Below are 24,978 nucleotides of genomic sequence, written 5' to 3'. Positions count from 1 at the left end.
CCACGAAAAAAAGATTAAGAGGTAACAAATCAGGAGATCTGGCAAGCCATTCAGTTGGATCTATAGGTCCAATTTATCCTCCATGAAAATTTTCATCCAAAAATTGCCTTAAAGTAAATGCATGATGTCCTCCGTCTTGTTAAAAAATTAAATTTTTCCTCAAAGGCAGTAACTAAAGCTGGCTCAATACCCAAGTAAAGTCCACTTTTTCACTTTCTATCGCATCTCACCTCTCAGGATCATGATGAAATTGTACTTTTTATACGTATTTATGAATTTCATAGACAGGAGAGATAATTTCATAGCGATGGTCAAGGATTTATGGGGCTCAGATCGGTTTATATGCCCAAAAAGGGGTAAAAAGTCCACTTTTTCACTTTCTACCACATCTTACCTCTCAGGAACATTCTGGATTGTTACGAAATTGCAGTTTTTATACGTGTTTATGAATTTTTTAGACAGAAGAGATAATTTCATAGTGATCCTCAAGGATTCATGGGACTCAGATCGGTTTAAATGTCCAAAAGGGGGTAAAAAGTCCACTTTTCCATTTTCTACCGCATCTGACCTCTCGGGAACATTTTGGATTATTATGAAATTATACTTTTTATACGTATTTATGAATTTTGTAGACAGAAGAGATAATTTCATAGCGATCGTCAAGGATTCATGTGACTCAGATCGGTTTTAATGTCCAAAAGGGGGTAAAAAGTCCACTTTTTCACTTTCTACCGCATCTGACCTCTCAGGAACATTCTGAATCATTATGAAATTGTACTTTTTATATGTATTTATGAATTTTATAGACAGAAGAGATAGATTCATAACGATCGTCAAGGATTCGTGGGACTCAGATCGGTTTATATGCCTAAAAATGGGTAAAAAGTCCACTTTTTCACTTTCTACTGCATCTGACCTCTCAGGAACATTCTGGATCATTATGCAATTGTACTTTTTATACGTATTTATGAAGTTTATAGACAGGAGAGATGATTTCATAACGATCTTCAAGGATTCATGGGGCTCAGATCGATTTAAATGCCCAAAAGGGAATAAAGAGTCCACTTTTTCACTTTCTACCGCATCTGACCTCTCAGGAACATTCTGGATTATTATGAAATTTTACTTTTTATACGTATTTATGAATTTTATAGACAGAAGAGATAAATTCATAACGATCGTCAAGGATTCGTGGGACTCAGATCGGTTTATATGCCTAAAGATGCGTAAAAAGTCCACTTGTTCACTTTCTACCGCATCTGACCTCTCAGGAACATTTTGGATCATTATGAAATTGTACTTTTTATATGTATTTATGAATTTCATAGACAGGAGAGATAATTTGATGGCGATCGTCAAGGATTCATGGGACTCAGATCTGTCTAAATGCCCGAAAGGGGGTAAAAAGTCTACTTTTTCACTTTCTACCGCATCTCACCTATCACGAATATTCTGGATCACTATGCAATTATAGTTTCTATACGTATTTATTAATTTTGTAGACAGGAGAGATAATTTCATAGCAATCGTCAAGGATTCATAGAACTCAGATCGGCTAAAAAAGTCCAGTTTTTCACTTTCTACCGCATCTCACTTTATCATAATCCAGGAACATTCTGGATTATTACGAAATTGTACTTTTTATACATATTCATGACTTTGACAGATGGAACAGATAATTTCGTAGCGATGGTCAAATATTCTTGGGACTCAGATCATACAATAAGCATAAATCAGAAAATCATAAAATAAGCATATTTGAACACTACATTTTTATTCATTACTTTACATACAATCACTTATTGATTATTTAGCGTACTCAAATCACAACTGTAAACTTCCCCTTAACATCGAATCAAGTCCCTTATATAACCAATAAGATTCTTCTACTAATTTTAACAGAAGTTTCTTTAAGTTTTTCAACATTTGATTCGAAACGTTAGAATAAAATAGAAAAGTATTTCAAATGCCTCATTTTTATCCACAAACACCCATATACAGAAGGTCCAAGCAAGAGATTAAATCTTTATATCCCCTTCTTACTTTGACTATTAATTTTTTTTCTTATTTTCAGAGCTTCTAATACTCACCAGAATGACCCACCAAAGAAGCTACATGCTCCAAAGATTCCTGGAGTCTCAGTCGGGAAAGTTTAAGTTAGAAGATTACATTCCTCCAAATAAACAGCAGAAAAATCGTTTACCGGAAAAACCCGCCTGGTCCTCCGAGGAAGACGAAGCAAATTTAGAAAACGACTTTTTGCCTAAAAAAACATCACAACACCGTATTGATGATGTTGATGATGACGATTTAGGTCAAGAAACTGGCCTTAGAAGACGATCAATTTCATGGAGTTCAAAAACGTGTCACGTATCTATTGTTGAACTTGAAGAGAATCAGGAGGGACTCAAGGAGAGTACTAAAACGGAAAAGTATATGTGCAAATATGACCGTTTATTAGAAGGCACTAATATTTCACAAGAAGATAAGGGAACGAAAATTGATAATTCACGTAAAAGTCGTCAGTCGAGAATCGATGAATTTTTCAAGTCAAGCAGGCCAATAACCAAACGGCGCAGGAAGGAGTTGAAATTGACTCCTGAGAAGCCAGTTCAATGTAAGTTATCTTTAAAGACGATGTTTTTGTCTATTTTTATGCCAATACCCCTAAAGTTTATTTTTATAAACTTGAGACTAGTTTAACCGCAAGTCTTTTATAAAATAAATTGACTTTTCCAGGAAATTGAGGTCTTAATTATAATTGATAAAATTGGAAAAATTTATTTTTAAGAAATAAGAGACTTTTAACACACAGTTGTCTAGAAGGAATTTTTCAACTGCCTGGAAAGTATTAACAATCCTCCAAGCAACCTCAATTGCCTAGACGACACCATAAAAACTGGAAGTTAATTTTTAATGCCTATAGATTACTTTAACTCCTAGTTTTTTTTTACAAAATAAATGAATTTTCCCAGGCAATTGAGACCTTAATTGTAATGGACAAAAATTTAATACACATAAAATTTAATTTTTTTAAATTTTTAGACATTTTTGCCTAGAAGGATTTTTTTAGCTGCCTGAAAAATAGGAACAAGCACTGAAAGCTATTCAGCTACCTGGAAGAAAAATTTAAGGATTTTGCCTTATAAATTAATTTACATTTTTTCCTAAAGTTTTTAGTTTCAATTGTACGTTTTCAATTTTTAGAAACTTTGGAAAAATGTTAAATCTTACTATATCTCATAAATTTATTCTTCGAAGACACTGTGTGCCAAGATTCAAATTTTCAGCCTTTGTGAGTTTCCAAATTGTTTGAAGCTTCTAGGGTCGATTTCCTTTTAGAACATTTTGGAGAAAAACGCCCAAATAGTTGTTAAATAATTTAATTAAAACAAGATGTGTTCCAAATTTCAACTCTTTAAGTTTATTACTGTTAGAGTATTTTCTCTCTAAAAATTTAATTTTTGTAGACTTCCAAGGTTTTAAAATTGCAATTAAAAAATTATTAAATTGCCAAGTATCTAATGACTTTACTGGAAGAACTTGTATTATTCTTGTTGTTGAATTCGTCGTTTTTTCAAAAATACTGCAATAAATATAGTTTAGGTGACCTGTTTTCTGTTACATTGACAAAGCTGCTAAGACGTCAACATTTTGAAAATTTGTAAAAAAAAATATATATAGAGAGAGATAAAGTGTTGCACGGTCTAAACAATGCTTTTTGAATTGGGTTTGTATCAGTAATAGCAAAAAAGTTACAAGGGTATTAGTTACCAGAACGACCTGTTCTAGAGAAAACCTGGATCTTTTTACCATTTTTACGATTTAAGGATTTTCCACAAATTGGGATAACTTCTTTGCTATTAGAGTTAGAGACTTGATTTAAAAACTGAGACAAAAAACAGCCACTTTTCCAACTTTTTAGTGACTATAAATTTTTCTTAGAAATTAAGAGTTTTCGAGAAAACTAAGAATTTTGATTTTTTGCCATTTTTACGATTTGAGGACTTTCCAAAAATTGGCATAATTTCTTTGCTAGTGAAGTTAGAGACTTTATTTAAAAACTATAAAGCAAACCACCCAATTTTCCGACCTTTATACAAGTTCAACTCGTGAGAACTTGATAGTTTTTGAGAAATTTTATTTTTATTTTTATGCTTTAGGAATTTTGCGTCAAAAGACAATTGCCTGTGAGTAATACCTCAAAAAAGTGACACCCAATAGTAATTTCTCGTAATACACCTCACACTTGTCAAATGTTTCAAATAATAATGTAAAATGGCGGCTTGGCAGATGTCAAAACTGTCACAGATTATGATTAAGAGATTAGGAACTTCGATTAAATGTTGATAATTGTACAAGTTATACATACTATATAGTTTTATTTATTTTCATTAAACTGCCTGGAATTTGACCTAAATTAGATTCAAATGAGAATGTCACAATTTTTTCAATCACAATAATTAAACATTGTTTCAACATCATTTTCTACGATATCTCAGGCTGAAATGAAACTATTCTTCCAGGCATTTGGAAGCTTGATACCTTCTTTTCTTTTTGTCAGATGGATAAGTGCATTTAACGCTACGTTCCAAGATCCAAATTTCAGTCACTAAAAAAATCTTTGACGTTTTTTTTAATATTCTAGATCCATGGGAAATAACCCGAAAAAGCACACAACAAGACAAACACAACAATTTAAATAAAAAATCAGAAACAATAGTAAGACCACAGCAAGAACCCTCATTTCAGCATATCACTTGGACGAAAAAACGATTTCAGCAAAGGACCATTAGTAGCAGCAGCAGTGATAGCAGCTCAGACCAAATGCCAAAAAAAAGTAAATATTAACATCATTTGGTTAAGCTTAAAAATTTCTTTTTCTTACAATTTAGGAGCATGCTTGCCTCAATCATCAAGAATCCATAAACTAGATGAACTTGAGGAGAAGCCTGTCTGTCCCAAGAAAAATTCCTTGCTTCACGAAAATAGGTTTCCAAGAACCCAAGCAGGAGAAATTAAGGCGCATCACAGGCGCTCAAGAACCGACTTGTCAAATCAATGTATTCAAGATAACTGGTTGAAGCATGCTGGCTCTCAAAAGCTGGACCAAAAAAGGTTAATCGCACCAACTAAATCTTCATCGCTCGAAGAAATTTTGGCAAAGAACGGTCGTTTTAATCAATCGCCCTTTTCGAGCGAAGGTTTTCACGAAATATTATCCCCCAAAGTACAAAACATCGACTTCAAGGTTAACAAATTTGGCACAAAATTCAACATTCCCAAAACCGCTTTGAAACCATCCGAGAACTGTAGATCTGTGGGCACTCAAACCTCGTTCAACCATGAACCCGTGCCAATCATCATACCAGATAATCATACCAGTTATACGAAATATGAACCATTTAATGAGACCGATGATGGCGCGTTACTGAAACAGTTGGGACTTAACGATAAAGTTTTTTCTGGTTCTTTTCAGAACCTTTTGGATGCGAGTCAACGATCCGGTAAAACTCAAGAGACTCCTAAAAGTGAGAAGGTTTTAAATAGTGAGGGTTCATGCTTTAAGTTGCCTTATAGTGAAAGTATGAAGACGGACATAAAAGGAGATATGAGCTGGTAAGAGTCAGTCAGTATAGTTCCCATTGTTGATCTTAGCGATATAATTAGAATTTATAAAACTAGGAGTTTGTAAGTTTTTTATCAACAGTTAGACTGTATTTCAAATAAGTAGAAAGTAATATATAGTCTATTTCAAATAGGTGGAGAGTAATAAAAGTACATTTCCGAGAGTTTTGTGGTAATCCATGGGCGTAGGTAACCTTAGTATCTGGTTAATAAATAAAGCGAGAACAAAAAGATAGCGTGAAAAAAATAGATGTGATTTTTAAATGTAACACAGATTAGCATAATATTTAATATACTAATTTGACAAGTAATGTAAACTTCATTGTGCTTTCGCCAGGCAATCTGGCGAGGAGTTAAATAAACGCCGTAGCATTATAGTGTATCAAAAAGTTAAAATCGATCAGACGTTTACTTCAACGGAAAGAAATTCTAATAATACATCTACTATTAGTACTTCTGCATTGTCAGTTAATGAAAAAGTTATTTTTTTAAATGTACATGATTGTTTAAAACGCGACCTCCTTAGTTTTGGTGTAGACAAAGTTGTATGATTGAAGTTGTTCTCGAATGACTTGAATAGGAAAATTTACCATTTATAGACTATTTAGGGAATGACAGGCAGGACAAGTAGAACCTTCAAAGCATAGTACAGGAAGATCAGCTACAGTCCTTGATGAAGACCACTAAACCTGCAATTAGAAGAAACGTTCATTCTTTTTATTTCAAAAAATAAATATCAACTTTAGACAAAATTTTAATGTAGCTTGGCTGAGACGATAGTACTGCTTTGATGAAGAAACAACTCTTATGGATCACTTTAAAAGATATGGATTTTGGATAGGAAAAGCATAATCGTAAATCAGCTTGCATCGCTGGAAAGCGATGAAATTGTTTGTTTTTATCTTGATGAAATTTGGCTTTTTTAAATTAATTATACTATTTTATTATTGTTTATTTAAATCAGATGACGAAAAATTACAATTTTTTAATGATTAAAAACATAATATGTCTTATTATATTTTTCAAAAACTTTCAATGAAGCTATAATACTTGGATTAATTTATATTATAGTACCGTGCTTGGATGCCTTTGTCGTAATATTTTCAGTGTTATTTGATGGATAATAATAAAAGCTCAGAAAACGGGCAAACCCAGGTGGTACTACCTGCACTCCGTAAAAAGAATTAATTTCGCAATGCAAACTATGAAAGTGGCATACATTATTGAAGGGTCACCCTGTACCCCTTTTGCATACTTAATAAGGTTGTATTACTCTCTGCCTATTTAAAAGAGACTATACATTACTCTCTACCTATTTTAAATTAACTATACATTATTGAGATGCCAACTGATATATTTGCAAACAGCAAACTATGGAAGTGGCATACATTATTGTACACCCTGTACCCCTTTTGCATATTTAATAAGGTTGCATTACTCTCTGCCTATTTAAAATAGACTATACATTACTCTCTACCTATTTTAAATAGACTATACATTGTTGAGATGCATGCGTGGCCAGGTTATATGCATTTTTTTAAATAAAAGCCTCGAAAAAGAAACGTTTTATAAATTTCTGCATTGAAAAAAAAGAGTAATACTTATCTTGTTTATAAAAATTATGATTACTATAGTATTACCATTTTTTTTTCATTTTTTTTGCAAGGAGCTGCCGTTATTATGTAAGTTTTTTCAGGTTTTTATTGCATTCCACTACCCGAAATTACTATTTTCACGTAATTAAGGTAATGCAGCCCATTTTTTGCCCAGACAGTCGATTCCTGTCATTTTCCCGGAAGAATTTAAAAATGTGTTTTAGAGTGTTATAAGTAGATTTTTCAATTCGTCCAAGCAATTGTGGCTGAAACTGAAAGTAACGTTTTTAATTTTTCTTACTACTTGGAAGAGTTAAAAAAAAACTTTGTCCAGGCAAATGAGGCAGTTGAATGCAAATTTTTCCCAGGCACTTGCAAATTGTTATTTTTTTCAGGCTACTGGTGCATTCAACTCCGTAAAAAAGTATTGAATTTTTTTTCTGTCTTCTACTGCCTAGAAAATTATATTTTTTTATGCATTTAGTCCCCTATCCAACTGCCTGGGAAAATTTTTTTTATGTAAATAACGTTTTTCCACAGAATAAATTAAAAATTAATGTAGATTTTTTTTTTCGCTCAAGCACTTTAACCCATTAGTGCGTTTAGTTAGTGCGCGACTGGTTACAAGCACATGCGCATTTCTAATGTTTTCATAAGCTCGTGCATTTGTCTAGACGTTCGCTATTTGTTGTAAAATCAGTTCATGTGCAGAAATCAGAGATAGCGTTTTGAATTTGTATTTTTATGTGACCATGAATCCGGAACTTTATTCTACTCGAAATGGAGGGTAAATTTTAATTTTTTATATCGATAGGTTTTGAAACCAGGGTAAAGAAATTATGTAAATATGTTGTGTTTGAAGTTAGAATCATCATACAATTTTGTCTGCAAAACAAAAATGTGTTATTGCTTTCTTAGACATAAATATTTGTTCTGTCCCTTATAAGGGACTCTATGCAAAATAGACAATCCTCAGTATAATTCGTAATTCGTATTTTGCAGATTATCTCTGCATGAATTGCATTGACATTATTTGAAGAAAATGATGGTGTTGAACTTCACCATCGATCAAAATCATGATGTTTACATTGGAATTCCTGATGACCTAGGCGAAGACACAGAAGAAGACAGCCACAGCTCTGATGATGAGCATATCGGAGATGTAAATCGCTTATGCCGTGCAATACTTCAGCAGAATTGTGAAGTAAGAGCCAGAAAACAAAATGATTTTGACGAAAAAGATCTAGTTCCTCTAGCCCAACTATTTCCAAAGTCTAAGGGTTTATCTCGTCAAACCTATTAAGCCCCACTTAATGAACAAGATGATTTTGATGAAGAAGATCTAATACCTTTAGCAGATCTGCTTTCTAAATCTGGGTCAAGTATAAGTCAAGGCAATTTTTCAACCCCTAAACGTCGAAAGCTATACGAATGGAACGCAGATCCCCCCATTTTTTCTATAAATACAAACTGTGTGCCACGAGAGCCATCTCAAGAAGCAAAAGAAGCCCAAAATCCATTAGATTTTTTAAAACTGTTTTTCGATGAAGCTCTCACATCGAAAATTGTTGAGGAAACCAATAAATACGGCCAACAAAAGAATAAGGAGCTAAATTTCACAAAAGAAGAGTTATATGTACTACTCGGAGGAATGCTTCTTTCAGGTTATGCAAAATATCCGAACAACAGGATGTTTTGGAATCCAACAGAAGATATACCAAACATTTTAAAAAATAGCATGCGACTAAATAGATTTGAAGTGTTACTTCGCCACATACATTGCAACGATAATGCTAATATTGATCGCAGTGACCGGCTTTACAAAATTTGCCCTCTACTGAACTCACTGAATGAGAATTTCAAAAAACACGGAGGTTTGGATGGACATCTTTCAATTGATGAAAGCATGATACCCTACTATGGCAAACACTATGCCAAACAGAGGCAAGCCGATAAGATTCGGCTTCAAAAACTAGGCTCTATGCAGTAGTAATGGGTACATGATTTCTTTTGAGCTTTGCACTGGCAAATCAGATGCAGAAAAAGTTTTTGGTCTTGGTGGAGACGTGGTTATGTCCTTACTACATAAATCGGAAGTGCCTTCTAACCAGGGATATAAAAATTTTTTTGATAATTATTTTACAAGCCTGAGTTTACTGAACCATCTCTCGGAAAATAAAATTTGTGCAACGGCAACAGTAAGAGAGATTCGAACGGAAAAGTGTCCATTTCCTAAAAGTACTTCATGAAAAACAAAACCAAGGGGAAGCCACAGTTTTGTTTCTTGTGATAACGTTACTTTTGTACAATGGAAGGACAACAAGGTTGTGACAGTGGGTACCAACTTCGAAAGTAATGACATTGTTACCACATCTAGATGGTGTAAGGAAACTAAAACTAAAAAACAAAATCCACAACCAAAAATTATAGCTGGATACAATAAACACATGGGAGGAGTTGATAAAATGGATAGGCTGATTGCTTTGTATAGGACAAGAATGCGACAGCGAAAATGTTATTGGCCAATAGTTTCATATTTATTAGATGCAAGCATCTCAAATGGCTGGGTACTTATGAAAAAGCTAAGACCAAATGATGCAAATTGTGCCTCCTTACTAGAATTTCGGAGGTATATCGCCCTAAGTTTTTTACAGTCCTATGGTAAAAAACCAAGTAGAGGAAAAACTACGCTTCCAGTTCATAAAGCCTCTAGATTTGATAATATAGGACATTTAATTCGGAATAACAATGAATCTGATCGAAGGTGCCAAGTATGCAAGAAGAAAAGTAACTTTATATGTGTAAAATGTCACTGTGACTTCATCCAAAAAATTGTTTCGAAAATTACCATATAAACTAAATAATATTAATTTTATGTATGGAGTCCCTTTTGAGGGACGGATCCATAACACACTAATAAAAACTAATTTGATTTTTGTATTTTTTTTATATCTTATTTACGTCATTTAACTAATTCATAAAGAAAAAATACATAAAAAATAATTTTTATAAGTTCATGCACTAATGGGTTAATTCGTGCTTTTGACAATTTCCTGGAAGAAATAAAAAAACTGTTCTTTCCAGGCATTTGAACTGCCTTTTTCATTTTGTCCAGGAATTTTGTGAAAAAGTTTAGTTTCTTGGATTAAATTGAAAGAAGTGTGTTTTCCAGGCAATTAGCTGATTTTTCACTTTATCCAGACAGTTGAGGTTGAACCGAGAGTAGCATATTCAATTTATTTTCAACTGCCTGGAAAGGTCAAAAATATTATTTCTTTAGTGAAATATCAGTATCAGAAATATAGTATAATTATCTAGAAGAAACTTTTTTCAAGGCAGTTGGAGATTAAATAGGAAAGAGAGTTCGTTCTTCATAGTTCCATAAACAATTGTCCTAATTTATTGAAACATATCATCCAATCTTTCTCCAAGAGACCACACAAAAAAATAAGAATAAAAATTGAAAAAAAAAATATAATTTCTCAAAAAGCTACACGTGTTTCGCTCCTTTCGGAGCATCTTCAGGCTGCTTACTTTTTTTTTGTGCCAGTTTAGTGATTATTCACTATGTCATATTTTCTTTTTTTTAGTATTTGTTATGTTTAAGAACCAATTTTCAATTTAAAAAAAATCAACAAAAATAACTTTGAATTTGGTACATATTCCTATGGAAATTATCTTCGCGTCTTTCCTTTGGGAAATAGAGACTTTGTTGCAAAGAGTATTTCTTCATTGGTTTTTTACAAACAAAAATCTAATTCTAAAATGCCCATTTGTATGTAAATTATATGCCTGCCATCTTGGAAATTTACATGATACTTTTAACACATTCTCAAGATTTTTTTTTACAGAGGACAGTTATAAAAATCATATTTCCCTTTGAATAAAACAAAATTGCGTAAGTTTTTTTGGGGTTTATTAACAGGAAATTTTCAAAATACATAGGAAACTTCAAAATGAAACCTTGAGTATATTATAACGTTTTCTTTCTAGCCAATCTTCCTGTATGAAAACCTGCGATTCCGCTGAAATAAAGACCCCAAAACCTGATGAGAAGAGTGACTCTAAAAAAAAAATTCATATCATTAGTGACTTTACGACTACCATTAGCAACTTTCCCAATATATTTGCCATGTTTCAAGCGCCCGATATTTCTACCAGCGAACCGATTATCAATGAAACAGCCCGGTCGGTTACCACGAAACCTGATGATGATAAAACGCCTGCCGAAACCGAGGACATAGACGAGGAATTCGCCTTTACTCAATCGCAATTGATAGTTAAAGAACCAGAAAGTAATATTTTACACGGGGCTAATTTATTGAAAGAACTATTGCAAGAAAAAGCCGGCATCGAGAGAAAATTGGTTAAGAATAAATTGAAATATCAATTCAAAAAAGAGGATGAAAAAAAGGGGGTGCTGGCACAGACTTATATGAAAAAGTACAAAAAGGGCGATTTAAAGATATATAAGTTGAGTAAGAGATTTGAAAAGCGAGAAAAGAGATATGTGCCTCCGGAGGAGCAAATCATGGAGAATTTCATGAAAAAAATGGAGAGGGGGTTTGACGATTGCTCGTCTGTTGATAGCAACGATAGAGCGGCGAGTGTTTCCACCCCTTTGTCTTATGAAACAGGTAAACTAATCCAATAATTTCATTCAGAAATTTAAGGCAATAAATAGGCATTTTCCAGACAGTTGAAGTCGATTTAGTTTTTTCCAGACTTTATGCTCTTTTTTAAATGTTCTTCGAGGAGTTGAAGCAAGAATTTCATTTCCGGACAGTTAAAATAATATTTTTGTATTTTAGGCAGGCATTTTTTATTTTCTCCAAAGAGTAAAAAAAATGCATTTTCCACGCAGTTGGAGTATTTTGGTATTTTTTGTTTTAGGCAAAATTACGTCAAGTGCCTGTAATAAAATAAAAAATAAGCATAAAACCATGACCCGAGCAGCACAAATGTGCTTGAAATTCTCATATAGCTACAATACTTTATTGTAGTCAAACTTGCTCTTATAAGCATTTATAAATCGTGTATAAACTCAAAAAGAACCCACGCTAATAAAATATTTTTATTTCATTAAACTCGCTTAATAGTTTTATATAATATTTAAAAAATCGATTCCAGTCCATAATAAAGCATTTACAAAATTATTTTATTAACGTCAATCAACACAATTTGTATTCAAATCAAATCAAATATGCTTTATTGTCAAAAAATTTAAAAAATTTTGTAGACAAAGTATACATAAAAAGCAAAACACACAAATATAGAAACCAAAATACAAGTACTAAATGTTTTTATTGACCCAAATACCTTCTGGGACCTTATAAGATCTAAACGTTTAAAACCTAATATTCCAACAGAGGTTTCATTTCAGGGTCATTCTGTTAGTGGTGCTCTAGACATTGCTAACACATTTGTTGCATATTTTGAGTCAGTTTTCCGACAGTCTGAGGAGCCTAAATTTGAAGAATGTTCCGGCAGTTTTATGTTTTCCTTTATATCGGACGACGACATTAGAGCAAGTATATCAAAAATTAAAGCCAAAAAAGGCCACTGGTAATGATCACATACCTTCCTATATTTATAAGGAATGTTCTGATATTTTGTATGCTCCACGAAAAACAATTTTTAATCTGTGTCTAATGACGAATACATTTCCTGAAATGCTGAAGTATGCAACAGTAACTCCAATATTTAAATCGGAGATTAATCATGCTCTCTCTCATCAGGATTGGCAGCGCGTTTTATCTACTGCAAGCCCTTTAGAGTCATTTCACGCAATTATTCGTGAAAATTTTAATAAATGTTTTCCGATAAAAACTTTAAAAACGAAAACAAAAAAAAATTGGATTACCAAGGGTCTTAAGGTGTCTGCTAGAAATCTTAAATCACTGAACTATATTCGTAAATTTTATATAAATAACATTGCTTTTATTAACTATTTTAACAAATATAGAGCACTGTACAGACTAACAATTAAGACTGCAAAGCAAAGATACTTTAAAAGTCGCTTAGGTAATTCAAATAATGTTAAGGGGGAGGCTTGGAAGATAGTAAATGAACTAAGAGGTAAACGGGGCAATATTGTAAAGGTAAATATTGAACCTGATAGGCTGAATAACTTCTACTGTACCATAGGTAGTAACATAGCAAGTCAAACTCAGGGTTTTTCCAACTATGAACAGTTTTTTTAGTATAGGGCTGGACCAGATTCTTTCTTCTTTTTTCCAACTGATCTAGTTGAGCTTAAGTCTACTCTAAAGGAGATGAAGAAGAAAAATACGTCTGGCTATGATGAACTTAATGTACGGTTATTTTTCAATTAGCTGATTCGGCACTGAAGGTACTTGTATCTGCAATTAATCATTCTTTCAATAATGACCAATTTCCCAATTGTCTTAAAGTAGCCAGAATCATGCCTTTGTTTAAGGGGGGAGCTTCAGAATCACCCTCTTCTTACAGACCAATAGCGTTGCTTTCCACCTTCTCAAAAATCATCGAGAAATTGGTTAAAAAACGACTTATGTCATATTTAGCTGAAAAGCAAATTATAAGATCGGAGCAATTTGGGTTTCAAAGTGCCAAGGAAACATCAGATGCAATATTTTCATTCTTTGAGTCCTTATTTTCGAGCTTGAACAGTGGTGATTTGCAGCAGTGTTTTGTGACTTAACCAAAGCATTTGACTGTGTTAGTCACGAAATACTGCTGTGCAAGCTTGAGCGGTATGGTTTCAGAGGTCTGGCTCTTCAGTGGTTTAGGTCTTATTTGCATACTAGAATGCAAAGTGTTTCTGTGGATGGTGCCCTTTCAAGGGAGCAGCTTGTGACTCATGAACACCATGAGATGCACCTCAGGGTTCAGTTCTTGGGCCACTTCTATTCCTCATTTATATTAATGACATGGCCAATCTTCGGATCTCAGGTAAATTCATTCAGTTTGCGGATGATTCAACAATTTTATGGCATGACACGAGTGCGATAAATCTAAATACCACAGTTAACAGAGATATTGTTGAAATCAAGAAATGGTGTGATTCCAACAAACTGTGTTTAAATATTTCAAAAACTAGTTTTATGAATTTTAAATGCAATTTAAATAATGTGTTTTTGGAGAATCACATTCTAAACAACTCAGACGAGAATAAATTTTTAGGTTTATTTATTGATGATAAATATTTGTTATGCTCTTAAAGTGGTCGCAGGAGAGGTTGATTTTGACATGGCGAGAAATGTTTATTTTTCTTTGAGTCCCATTTAAGGTATGGTTTGTGTTTCTGGAGTGCATGCACACATTACTTATTTAATAGTGTTTTTGTTTTGCAAAAGAGAGCGAGCGATCCGACGTCTCTGTAATGTGAGTATAAGAGAGTCTTGTAAACAGCTATTTATCACTCATAAAATCCTAACCCTTCCTGCCTTATTTATATTGGAATCTGTTTGCCTCGTTCATAAGAAATTTAGAAATGTGAACACAACTAATAGGCATGAATATAGCAGTCGACGGCCTATGCCTACAAGTTCACTGATCAAAAGAACTTTTATATTTGATGGTAAAAAACTCTTTAATCATCTTCCTGCGGATTTGAAAGGTATAGGTAGCTGGAAACTTTTTAGAAAACGTGTTAAAAAACTCTTAGTTGCAAAGGGCTATTATGAAATAACTGAATTTTTGTCGGATAGATTTTAGTCATTTTTACCTTTTTCTTGCAGGACTTTAGATATATTCTTTATATTTTTTACACCATATCATTTCGCCTATTTTATTTCTGTGATTAATTTTTTTTTACAGTTTTACATTTAATAAAATTGTATATTTCGGGAGTTAGTAATATCTGTTTGTGTTATACATATTGATACTCTTGACATTACATTAGCTTTGTATGTTTTGGTTCAGAGTCTTGGGGGAGTATTTCTGAAGAATGGGGATGTTGTTGGTTTTTCGGGTATAGGTAAACCATATTCATGGAAGCAGAATGCTTTTAGCATGATGGACAATATCATGCTAAATAACCTTTTTACATGTTTGTGTATACGTTTTTCTTTTTTTACAGCTTTGTCAACAAATTTACTTTTATGACAATAAAGCATATATTGATTGATTGATATAAGATTGTTTTATAAATACTTTATACCAAATTACTTATTGCATTATAAAAATATTTTGTTAAACTATCACAGAGTTATCTATAAGACTTTATTATAAAATAAGGTTGCTTATAAGACCGAATTGTTTTAATTAAATCGGTTAAGTAATATTTTAGTGTTTAATATGCTCTTAATATAACTAATATAAAATAATTTTGTTTCTTAGTATACTTTGTGTGCTGCTTGGGAAAAGATATTTCGAATCTTTGGAAAACGTTAGGGATCACGTAAAATAAACTGAAAAATTACTGGAAAAAACTTGAAAGTGATAAATAATGAATCCATAATATCTGGAAGAAAATTAAAAGTTGACCCCATAATTCAGAATTAATTACTAAAAATGTAGAAAAATTATTTTAAATTTCCAAAAAAAATAACATTTCTGAAAACTGTTTCTAAAACCGATTGCCTGGAAAAAATCCAATTTATCCAAAAGTTTCAATAAATTGATTTATTTACATCCACATGCTACCACTGATGATTTTATTGACATATACCTGAACCATTCTCAAAACATACCAGCAACCAACTGAATTCTTTTAGACGATACAAGATCGGAAGTCCTCTCGACAGGCTCCTTAACACTCACTGACCCCCAAAAATTACTACGCGAAGGCATCAATCGACTATCAAAGGACGACTCTTTATTGTTCTCCCGTTGGTCCGATGAGGACACCGAACCTTTCAACAGACTGAAAATCCTCATAGATGTTCAAGAATTTATTTGTCAACTTTTAGAGGACTACCAGAACGGACTGCGTCTCGCATTTACGTACCCGAAAGTAAGGGGCAATGTGATGTTCGAAAATAACAGGTAAGATCAACATGGTCAATAAATCTAAGGTTGAGAAAATTTACGATTAATCCATGTTTCCACCATTACTATAATCTCAAATAGCACAGACACGTACTAAAGGGATACGTACAGATGGTCAAAAGACATAAGTATTACGTACATAGGACCTCCACTTTTCGCAGGATTTTATGTCATATGTACTTACCTTTAGGACATTTTACGCCATTTTGGACATATAATATGATGTATCTATAGGATATGTACACTCCTTTTTTGTGTGGTAAAATGTATTTGGGAGAAAAAAACAACTGGTTTACAAAAACTGAAGATATATTGATAAATAAATAATATAATTTGTTCCTCGCAACTATTGTAAAATACAGTCTTTACAATTTTATTTCTGCTTCCAATCCTTGCTTGTAGTGCTGCACCTTAATATTATATTTTAAAATAAGTACATTATCAAATTAGTTTATTCATTACTAATAAAATGAATAAATATGCTCTTACCATGAATTGAGCTATTGTAGTAGGTCCTTCCTATCACTGAGTGAACAGTAAAACTAAATTCAAATTAAAAGAAAACATTATTATAAGCCGAATTTTGATAAATCCTAAATTCACAGTAGTATAACATTTTAATTACAAAGGGACAACTCACGCCATGATGAAAAGGACGTTCGTTCTCGCATCTGTCATTTGTCTTAAACACTGTCAATAGTGTTAACTCCCTCATGTTGCCAATTACTTACTTGACGGTCAGTGAGGGCAACAAAAACACTGGATTGCTTTAGCAACTGATCTTGATAATTTTGATATATTATTATGACAAATACTCCATTATCTATAGTTTTTAGATGTTTTGAATATCCTATAGCTAATTACTTTTCGACCAGATCAACATGTAAATTAACTGAATTTATAGGGTCTTTTGGAAAGAGGGAATCTCGATTTGCCAGTTGTTATCTCATTTATACCGAATTCGTTGACTTTTTCTATCAAAGAAAAGAAGCATGCAAATAGTTTTTTTTTCTGTTTACCCTACTGAATTTAGAAATATTGAAAATAAAACTGAGAAGTATTCAAAAATACGTATATTTGACGAAAAATTATTTCCTGGCATATAGATTTGTGTATTAAGAACGTAACAAAAATTTATATGTTTTTATTTTTATTCTTGTATAATCCATAGGAGCTAAAACATTTTCTGAGGGGCAGAGCCTTCTCCTTACCGCCGATAAACGTGGTGGAGGGCAACTGGAAGTCTGAAAGGACTGTCCTAGTTTTAATATCTGTCCATGTCGTTTTCATCCGAACGAGAGTTCAGTTACGTACAATGAAGTATGTGTTAACGTTTGGACGTAAAGCAGCGAATAAGGCAGTTTGAAACACTTTTTAAGGGAGAATAAATGAATGAATGTAGGTGGTATGGCTATATACAAATAAATATGTAAATAAATAAATAAAAATTGCTTACGTCGGATGAACTCTTGAACCTGACGACGTAGTTCTTCTGAATACCTTCTGGACGGTTTGTCTAGTAAGGTGCAAAAGGAGCGAACAAAAAATGGAAAAAAGCTGTGTTAAATATGTCAGGACACAAACTAAACGGTTATGGACAAGGTGTGTAAGTTTTCGAACGGTTTCTGGTTGCAAGTTACAGTTTTCATGGTTGAAGGTACCTCATATCCTTCGGGGAAAGAATACGGTTTTTTTTATTTTAATAGAACACTTTGTATTATCATTAAGTTGTTTGCTAAATCCGTTCGCCTGATAACGCTGATTTTCCTTGATAATTGAATACATCACACGACAATCGCTCATTATCTCAGTTTTTTTAGGTCTAATTGTGTTAGTCATAAGTGATGTATAACTTATCTGGTTTCGTTCTGATTGTTGATTTAGATTAAAATTAAACCTACTTACAGCTGTTTTGGGATCCTCAGTATATTTGGCTTAAGGTTTTTTATTATAATGTGATTATACAGGGTGTTCCTAATTGGAGAGAGATGGACATTGATACTCAACTGCCTAGAATAATTTTTTTATTTCTTCCAGGTAGTTGAGTACAATTAATCACATCATATAGCACCAGATTCTAACCCAACTTCCTGGACGAAAGTTTTTATTTCTTGTAAACATTTCATGTCTTCTAACAAGCTTACAATAGTATAAATAGAGCAGCAAGTAGTTTTGTAACTTTTCAAGATGTTCAAGTACATTTCATCAGTTATAGAGAGCAATGGGTTCCAACTCAATTTCCTGGAATACATTTCTATTTCTTCCAGACAGTTGGGTGCAATTAATCAGCTCACAAAAGGTCAAGTTCTAACTAACTATTTAACGTATAGTGCTGAAATTGTGCATTTAAAAGGATTCAATGACATGCCATTTCTCAAGCACCAGTCAAATAGGTCATCCAGTTTATATCGTAATTTTTCGCAGCCCTGGAATGATTTAACAACACAATTTATTTTGATCATCTGCAAATAGCAGGTAATTGGAACAAATAAAAAGTTATTCAAGGTGTGAGCCCTGAGGTACCACCGATGGCACTCAAATTACCCTAGAACCAGCCTTCTATCGGATAAGTAGCACCAAGACAATGAAGTTTCATCAATTCCAATCAGATTAAGTCTATAAAGCAACATGTGTGGGACTCTATAAAATGCCTTGGAGAAGTTGTTTTATACCATCTGAAAACCCTTTTAGTATTTATATGTACATGTATGTACGTCCGCGAGCATAACTAATGTACATTCGTACGAACTACGTATCCAAAAGTACATACTACTCGTAAAGACGTTATTTTTATGACAATGGACGTATGGACTTAAAAATTACGTACCTAGGACGTATGATGCTGTTTGGGATGTATACAAAAAAAAATTATAGACAAATTATAAAAAGGGTCAAGAAAATTTACTACAGGTGTGGATTGGAGATCGCACATAATAAACCAAAGGAAAATTGAAGTATTATTAATGAATTTAGAAGTAACCTAATGGAAACTAAACAGTATTTAATTGCCGAAAGTGTTTTTAATGAGTTTTACTTTGCAATAGCAGAGAAGCTGATAGATAATCTAAATCCTCCAACTGGATCCACTTTACTCAACGTATTTCTGCCCTTTCATGTCGGACAGATCAGACAGTACATGAAGTTAAAAGTGTTCTTCATACTGTTAAGAATAAACACACGTATCAGATTGATGAATTGTCTCTCAAAATTTTTCAAAGTCTGCCAGATCAAGCTCTCTCCTCTCTTGCATTTGCAATTAATGGTCCTTTTGCAACACTTACATTTCCGAATAACCTCAAAGTATATATTGTAAAATCTATATTTACAGGTGATAAACTAAATGATCTTGCTAGTGATAAACCCATCTCACTTTTACCATGTCTTGATAATTATTGATAATAATTTTAGGTGCAATTTTCAAGCTGTAAATCTCTGAGGTACTGACATGGTGTTTTTTATATTATAAAATATTATAAACAATGTGGTTAATTGACCTGTAGATCGAGAAAGCCCTTTAATACTAGATAAAACCTCAATATTCTAATGCCCATTCCAAAGAGTGATTTGATCAGAAACTCGTTTATTGTAAAGTGTGCAGAAGCTTTGATTTGCCTAAAAAGATTCGATAAAACAGTTCCTACAGTGAAGCACTTTATAGTTTTACTGAATATTTTTAGCATAATCAAGCTTTTGATCTTGGTTTGTTTTTTCTTCTAAATTTTGTTTCTGGTGATTAATTGTATAAATTTATGATGTTTGCCTTTTTATCCAAAAAATTACATTATCCTAGTTTTAATATCTTCTCCCTATTTGCTACTTATTAGAAAATACGTATTTTTTCATCTCTATTTAGGTACTCTTTAAGTGCTGAATGTTTCATTGAGTAGGAAGCTTTATCCACAAAGATTTTGCATGTTGTGATAATAAAGCATGTTTTAATTTGATTTGATAAGAAATATTTAAGGTGCTTATCTGAAATTTGTGTTTTTTCAGATATAAAGTGAAAGATAAGCATAACGTCATTTCGGTTAGCCGTAATACCTTAAAGGCCCAATGCAGATTTAATATCTATTTGTTTACTTTAAATAAAGTTCGGATGCTGCTGGAGACAAACACTAAGATTTCCAAAAGGTATAAGATCTTATTTTTTTTAATACAGTCCTCACCAGTTGAATTTCTAGGGAGCTATATTATTTATTAAAAAGTAATATTCCAATAAAATGCCAGTCCACTACAGATTCCGTCGTTTATTGTATATCCAGGATGTTTAACGTAGGTGTATGGGCGTTAAACATAACGGCTCAGAAAGGATTGGTTTATGGCAATTTGAAACTTGTCATGGAAAATGGGGAAACCCTTAACTGTAACGTGCCAACAGGTTGCGTAAAAATTCTTATTTTATTATTTAATTTATTATTAGGAATTGTTTTTTGGTAACGGTCTAGTTTAGCAACTTTTCTGAAAAACGCACCTAAAATTTTGGGCAAATACTTAAAATGTGGGTAATTTTACCGAAAATAGCGAATTTTGATGTGGATTTTTGTTAATTAATTTTGATATTTATACATTTTAATCGTACATTTTAACTCTTGAATTTTAAACCCAACTTTTCTGAAACCCGCATTTAAAATTATGGGTAAATAGTGTCGACACTAAGGGCTATTGTACATAAACCGATAATTTTTCCATTTATTCTAAATTCCATTGGCTCATATAACGAGAGTGTCCCTAGAAGAATTTTAGTCATATCAAGAGCATTTCTTTGCCATTAATTGCAATATCAAGATTTTTATTCATTAGTGGGCATTTTTAAGCAAAACTTGGAATATTTAATTTAGATTTTTTTTATTTTAATATAGAGCAGTCCCTAAGGATGGATTTGAGGGTGGAGACGTTATTCTGGGTTAAGGGCTTGGGTAGTCAGGACAATTTTTGTTGGGGCATTTTTTTGGCCAATTTTATAAGCAAATTTTTACTATTTTTCAAAATATATTAAAAATATTCTTAAAGGGATCTCAGTCATAACAAAGGCATTAATATCATATCAAAACGTTTATTTTATCTCAATAACTCAAAACCATCAGATTTGAATAGAATGTCCCAAGAATATCAAAACTGTTTAACATTTAGAAAATGTTCATAGAAGATATTGTGCTATTAGGGATGAAATATTTGAGACTGATTATGTTGTAAAAAGTATGGTGGTATATCGATTTGTTAGAATTTATGTATAGGTTGTACACTGTAATGGTATAAGTCGGACCGATAAATTTTGCGCCTTGAACATTTGCTGCAAATATTTATATGAATTTGTATGCTTATATTTTATATGATTTTCAATAGTTGAAGCTTGTGTTGGGTACCTACAACTTAAAAAAAAGTGTAAAAGCGTTTAATTACATGTGACATTAATTGAACTAGTAGAACAATATAAACAAACATTTTTTCCAACAATATGCGCATATTAATTAAATTTGATAAAAGTTTGTAACTAATCGTTTAATACAACTATCGGTCATGTGTACAATCGCCCTAAGATGCGTTCTAAGGATGAAACGTTCCTATAATGTCATTTTACAATAATGAATAAATTTTTTACAGTAATATAAATTAAGGAAAAATTATTACATTGTATAGTTAAGTTGAAATTACACACATTTTAACCTTTTTCGCTATAATTTTGGATGCGATTTTCAGAAAAGTTGCTGAACTAGATCTTTATCGTTTTTTTTTGTTAGGTACCCTAATACCTCACAGTCTGGAAGACATTTGCGAGATCCAGTCAGACGCCTATTTCATTATTGTTGTGGAAAAGGAGGCGATTTTTTATAAGTTACTTGAGGAAAATTTACCCAAGAGACTGACTAGACCATTTATCCTTGCCACTGTAAGAGATGATTATTATAATATACATAATCTTTCTAGAAAGTATTGCCATAGATCCCATAATTCATATTAACAAAAAAACAGGGAGTCAAAAATTAAAGTTTCGTTTGGCATCACATCGTTTCTGAAACACTCTGTACATGACACATAATTAATCATTTTCAAATTCACTTAGGGTAAAGGATATGCAGACCTGAATACCCAATTGTTTTTAAAGAAATTATGGATGGTGCTGACGATTCCGGTGTTTATATTAGTGGATGCCGATCCAGACGGGATTTCTATAATGTTAAATTACAGATTTGGATCTTTGGTAAGTTAAATATGACTTCTTTCTTTGTTTGTTTCATTTGTTTATTTAATTTTTTTGATCCAAATGTTAATAACTGAAAATCTATTACCATCATTCAAATTGTTTTCTTAGCGTGCTTCTTATCAATGTTATATATGGCTTAACTGTTTTGATTATTATAGTGAAAATTTCCATTAAGGGAAGGGAGGGTTAAAGCTCAAAGCAGCTTTAACCAGGAATATTTCATAACATTTATCATCAACATTTAATAGCTCATATTTTTGATGAACATTGTGTGAATCCATCATAAATTCTGTTGGTTAGGTCACTACTTCATTTATTTTTTAAGGCCAACGCTCACGTTTCCGAGCATTTAGCAATACCGAAAGCCAAATGGCTCGGCGTCTTTCCCTCGGATATAACCGCGTATCAGCTACAAGAAGAGGAGCTCACCAAAAGAGAATTTAAAAAAATTGAATCGATGCTTCAGATGGAGTGCGTGAAGCAAAACCAAAACATTCAGAACGAATTAAAAATTATGTTACGAAATGGCGTTAAAGCTGGAATAGAATCCCTAATAAAAACCGATAATTATTTAAGTCACCGTTACTTAGGACCAAAGTTTTATTTGAATAACCTTATTTAAGTTGTTAGTTTTTTTTGTGTTGTTTTTTGAGTACGAAAATATAATTTAGTTAAAATTTTGAATTTTTATTGACTCTTAAGAGTTTTTTTTTTAACTTATATTAATTTAAAAAATTATTTGGCTAGTAATTTGGTAATGGGGTCCCAATTCGGTGACGTAACAATAATATTGCCAGCAATAGTTAATATTTTTGGGTCTTTTTTCAGTTTCATCTAACTCAGTGATTTAATTATATATTTTTAACATAAACGACGTGCAATGCCACCTCTAACTAAGCGAATTTTCCAATCATTGGCGGACCTCTATGCTGTCTGCACGCCTCCCTATCAAACCTGCCTGACCTTACTCAAAAGTGCTAGCGATGACATTGTCAGTAAGTAACAGATTTGTATTTATAAACATAACCTTAAAAATAAAGAATTTTCTCAATAAAAATGTTTCTAATACGAGGGTCTATAAGATTCCTGCACCCTTTAGCTACTTTTCCTATTAAAAGTCACGCGAGGAACGTTTTAGGTTTAAGAAAAACTCCTTTTATTTGCCGTTACTCCACTAACTTAAAACACCATGTCAATATTGAAATAAACAACAGAAACTTAAGTGATTATATTTTAAAGCTGCAAAAAGAATATAGTGAATTAACCAAGGAATCGAATCACTTATCAAACTCACGATTTCACGAATTACAAACCGTGATCGACCTATTGTCACAGAGGGAAAATTTACTCTCGAGTATTGACGGTTTGAAAGAGCTCATTGACTCAGAGGACAAAGACTTAAGTAAACTTGCGAAAGAAGAACAATCTGAACATGAAGCGACCTTAAAACAACTCGATGAAGCCTTATTGGAAGCCCTTTTACCAGTGGACAGTGAAAACTCACATGAATCCATAGTCTTAGAGATCCAAGCAGGAGTAGGTGGTCAGGAAGCCATGCTCTTTGCCCAAGAACTCTTTAATATGTACTGTGCTTTCATAGACTTAAAAGGCTGGGATTATGAAGTGGCTGACTATGTGACCACCGATCAAAAAGGACTAAGGCATGCATCAATACTTATAAATGGCTCAGAATCATACAAATACTTTAAGCATGAGGGTGGAGTGCATAGAGTCCAAAGGGTTCCTGCCACAGAGAAAAGTGGGCGAATACACACAAGTACAGTGTCAGTAATAGCATTGCCACAACCGAGTGAAATTGATGTGCATATTGACCCCAAGGATTTAAAAATTGAAACTAAAAGAGCAACAGGCGCAGGGGGACAACATGTCAACACTACCGATTCAGCTGTCAGAATAGTTCATCTGCCAACAAACACAGCAGTTGAATGTCAAGTGGATAGGTCACAAATAAAAAACAGAAAAATGGCAATGGCCAGATTGCGGGCCCTCTTATATGAAAAAGAAATGGACAGCCAAATGGCACATATAACTGCAACGAGGAAAAGCCAAGTTAGAACAAGAAACAGGAATGAGAAAATCAGGACTTATAATTACAACCAGGACCGAATAACAGACCACAGGTTGCAAGGAGTACACTACCATAATTTGAAAGCATTTATGGAGAGTGGAGATGTGCTGGGGGAACTTATTGATAAATTGGAAAGGCAAAGTAGAATTAACCGGTTATTGGAGATTGTTGAGAAATAGATGTTCTTGTAGGTTGAATTTTGTTGATTTTTAAATAAAAGAATTAAATGTCCTTATAAATGAGTTTTGTCAAGTCTCCTTCAAAACTGAATATATAATTTGGTAAGTAATTAAAGGATAACCTCCCACTGTTTGGTCAAAAATTGAACAAAAATCGACAGAAAACAAAAAAGGTGTTTGCATAAAAAACTCTGAGACAACTTCAGAGCAGCTTTGTAATCGCAATCCGAAAGAGTTTCTTCGTAGTTTCGTGACTGTTAATGATGCATTGATTCTACTGGTACACACCAAAGAGATGTTGAAAAAAGATGC

The 24,978-nt window shown here is 32.8% G+C and overlaps 2 protein-coding genes across 5 annotated transcripts in view; both read left to right on the top strand.

Moving 5' to 3' along the window:
• LOC126743895 (uncharacterized) overlaps nucleotides 1–24,978 on the top strand; it is a 134,777-nt gene that overhangs the window by 106,217 nt on the left and 3,582 nt on the right. For 3 of the 4 annotated variants that reach the window (XM_050451153.1, XM_050451155.1, XM_050451154.1), the window contains 10 exons: nucleotides 2,075–2,617; nucleotides 4,649–4,840; nucleotides 4,896–5,619; nucleotides 11,217–11,860; nucleotides 15,923–16,193; nucleotides 20,190–20,327; nucleotides 20,378–20,574; nucleotides 21,935–22,083; nucleotides 22,258–22,395; nucleotides 22,724–23,078. In XM_050451153.1, coding sequence (XP_050307110.1) covers nucleotides 2,095–2,617; nucleotides 4,649–4,840; nucleotides 4,896–5,619; nucleotides 11,217–11,860; nucleotides 15,923–16,193; nucleotides 20,190–20,327; nucleotides 20,378–20,574; nucleotides 21,935–22,083; nucleotides 22,258–22,395; nucleotides 22,724–23,020 — 3,273 coding nt within the window. In that variant the 5' untranslated portion in view covers nucleotides 2,075–2,094 and the 3' untranslated portion in view covers nucleotides 23,021–23,078. Of the gene's footprint in view, nucleotides 1–2,074; nucleotides 2,618–4,648; nucleotides 4,841–4,895; nucleotides 5,620–11,216; nucleotides 11,861–15,922; nucleotides 16,194–20,189; nucleotides 20,328–20,377; nucleotides 20,575–21,934; nucleotides 22,084–22,257; nucleotides 22,396–22,723; nucleotides 23,079–23,226; nucleotides 23,394–24,978 lie in introns of those variants that run through there. The other variant, XR_007663017.1, reaches the window with a different exon arrangement.
• LOC126743898 (peptide chain release factor 1-like, mitochondrial) lies at nucleotides 23,407–24,718 on the top strand. The gene has a single exon (XM_050451164.1). It carries the CDS (start codon nucleotides 23,455–23,457, stop codon nucleotides 24,664–24,666), a length of 1,212 nt encoding a protein of 403 aa, XP_050307121.1. The 5' UTR covers nucleotides 23,407–23,454; the 3' UTR covers nucleotides 24,667–24,718.

Source organism: Anthonomus grandis, chromosome 13 (assembly GCF_022605725.1).
Source record: "Anthonomus grandis grandis chromosome 13, icAntGran1.3, whole genome shotgun sequence".
NCBI classification, from domain to species: domain Eukaryota; kingdom Metazoa; phylum Arthropoda; class Insecta; order Coleoptera; family Curculionidae; genus Anthonomus; species Anthonomus grandis.
Note: the sequence above shows the minus strand (reverse complement) of the source record. Positions and strands in the feature narration are given on the sequence as shown.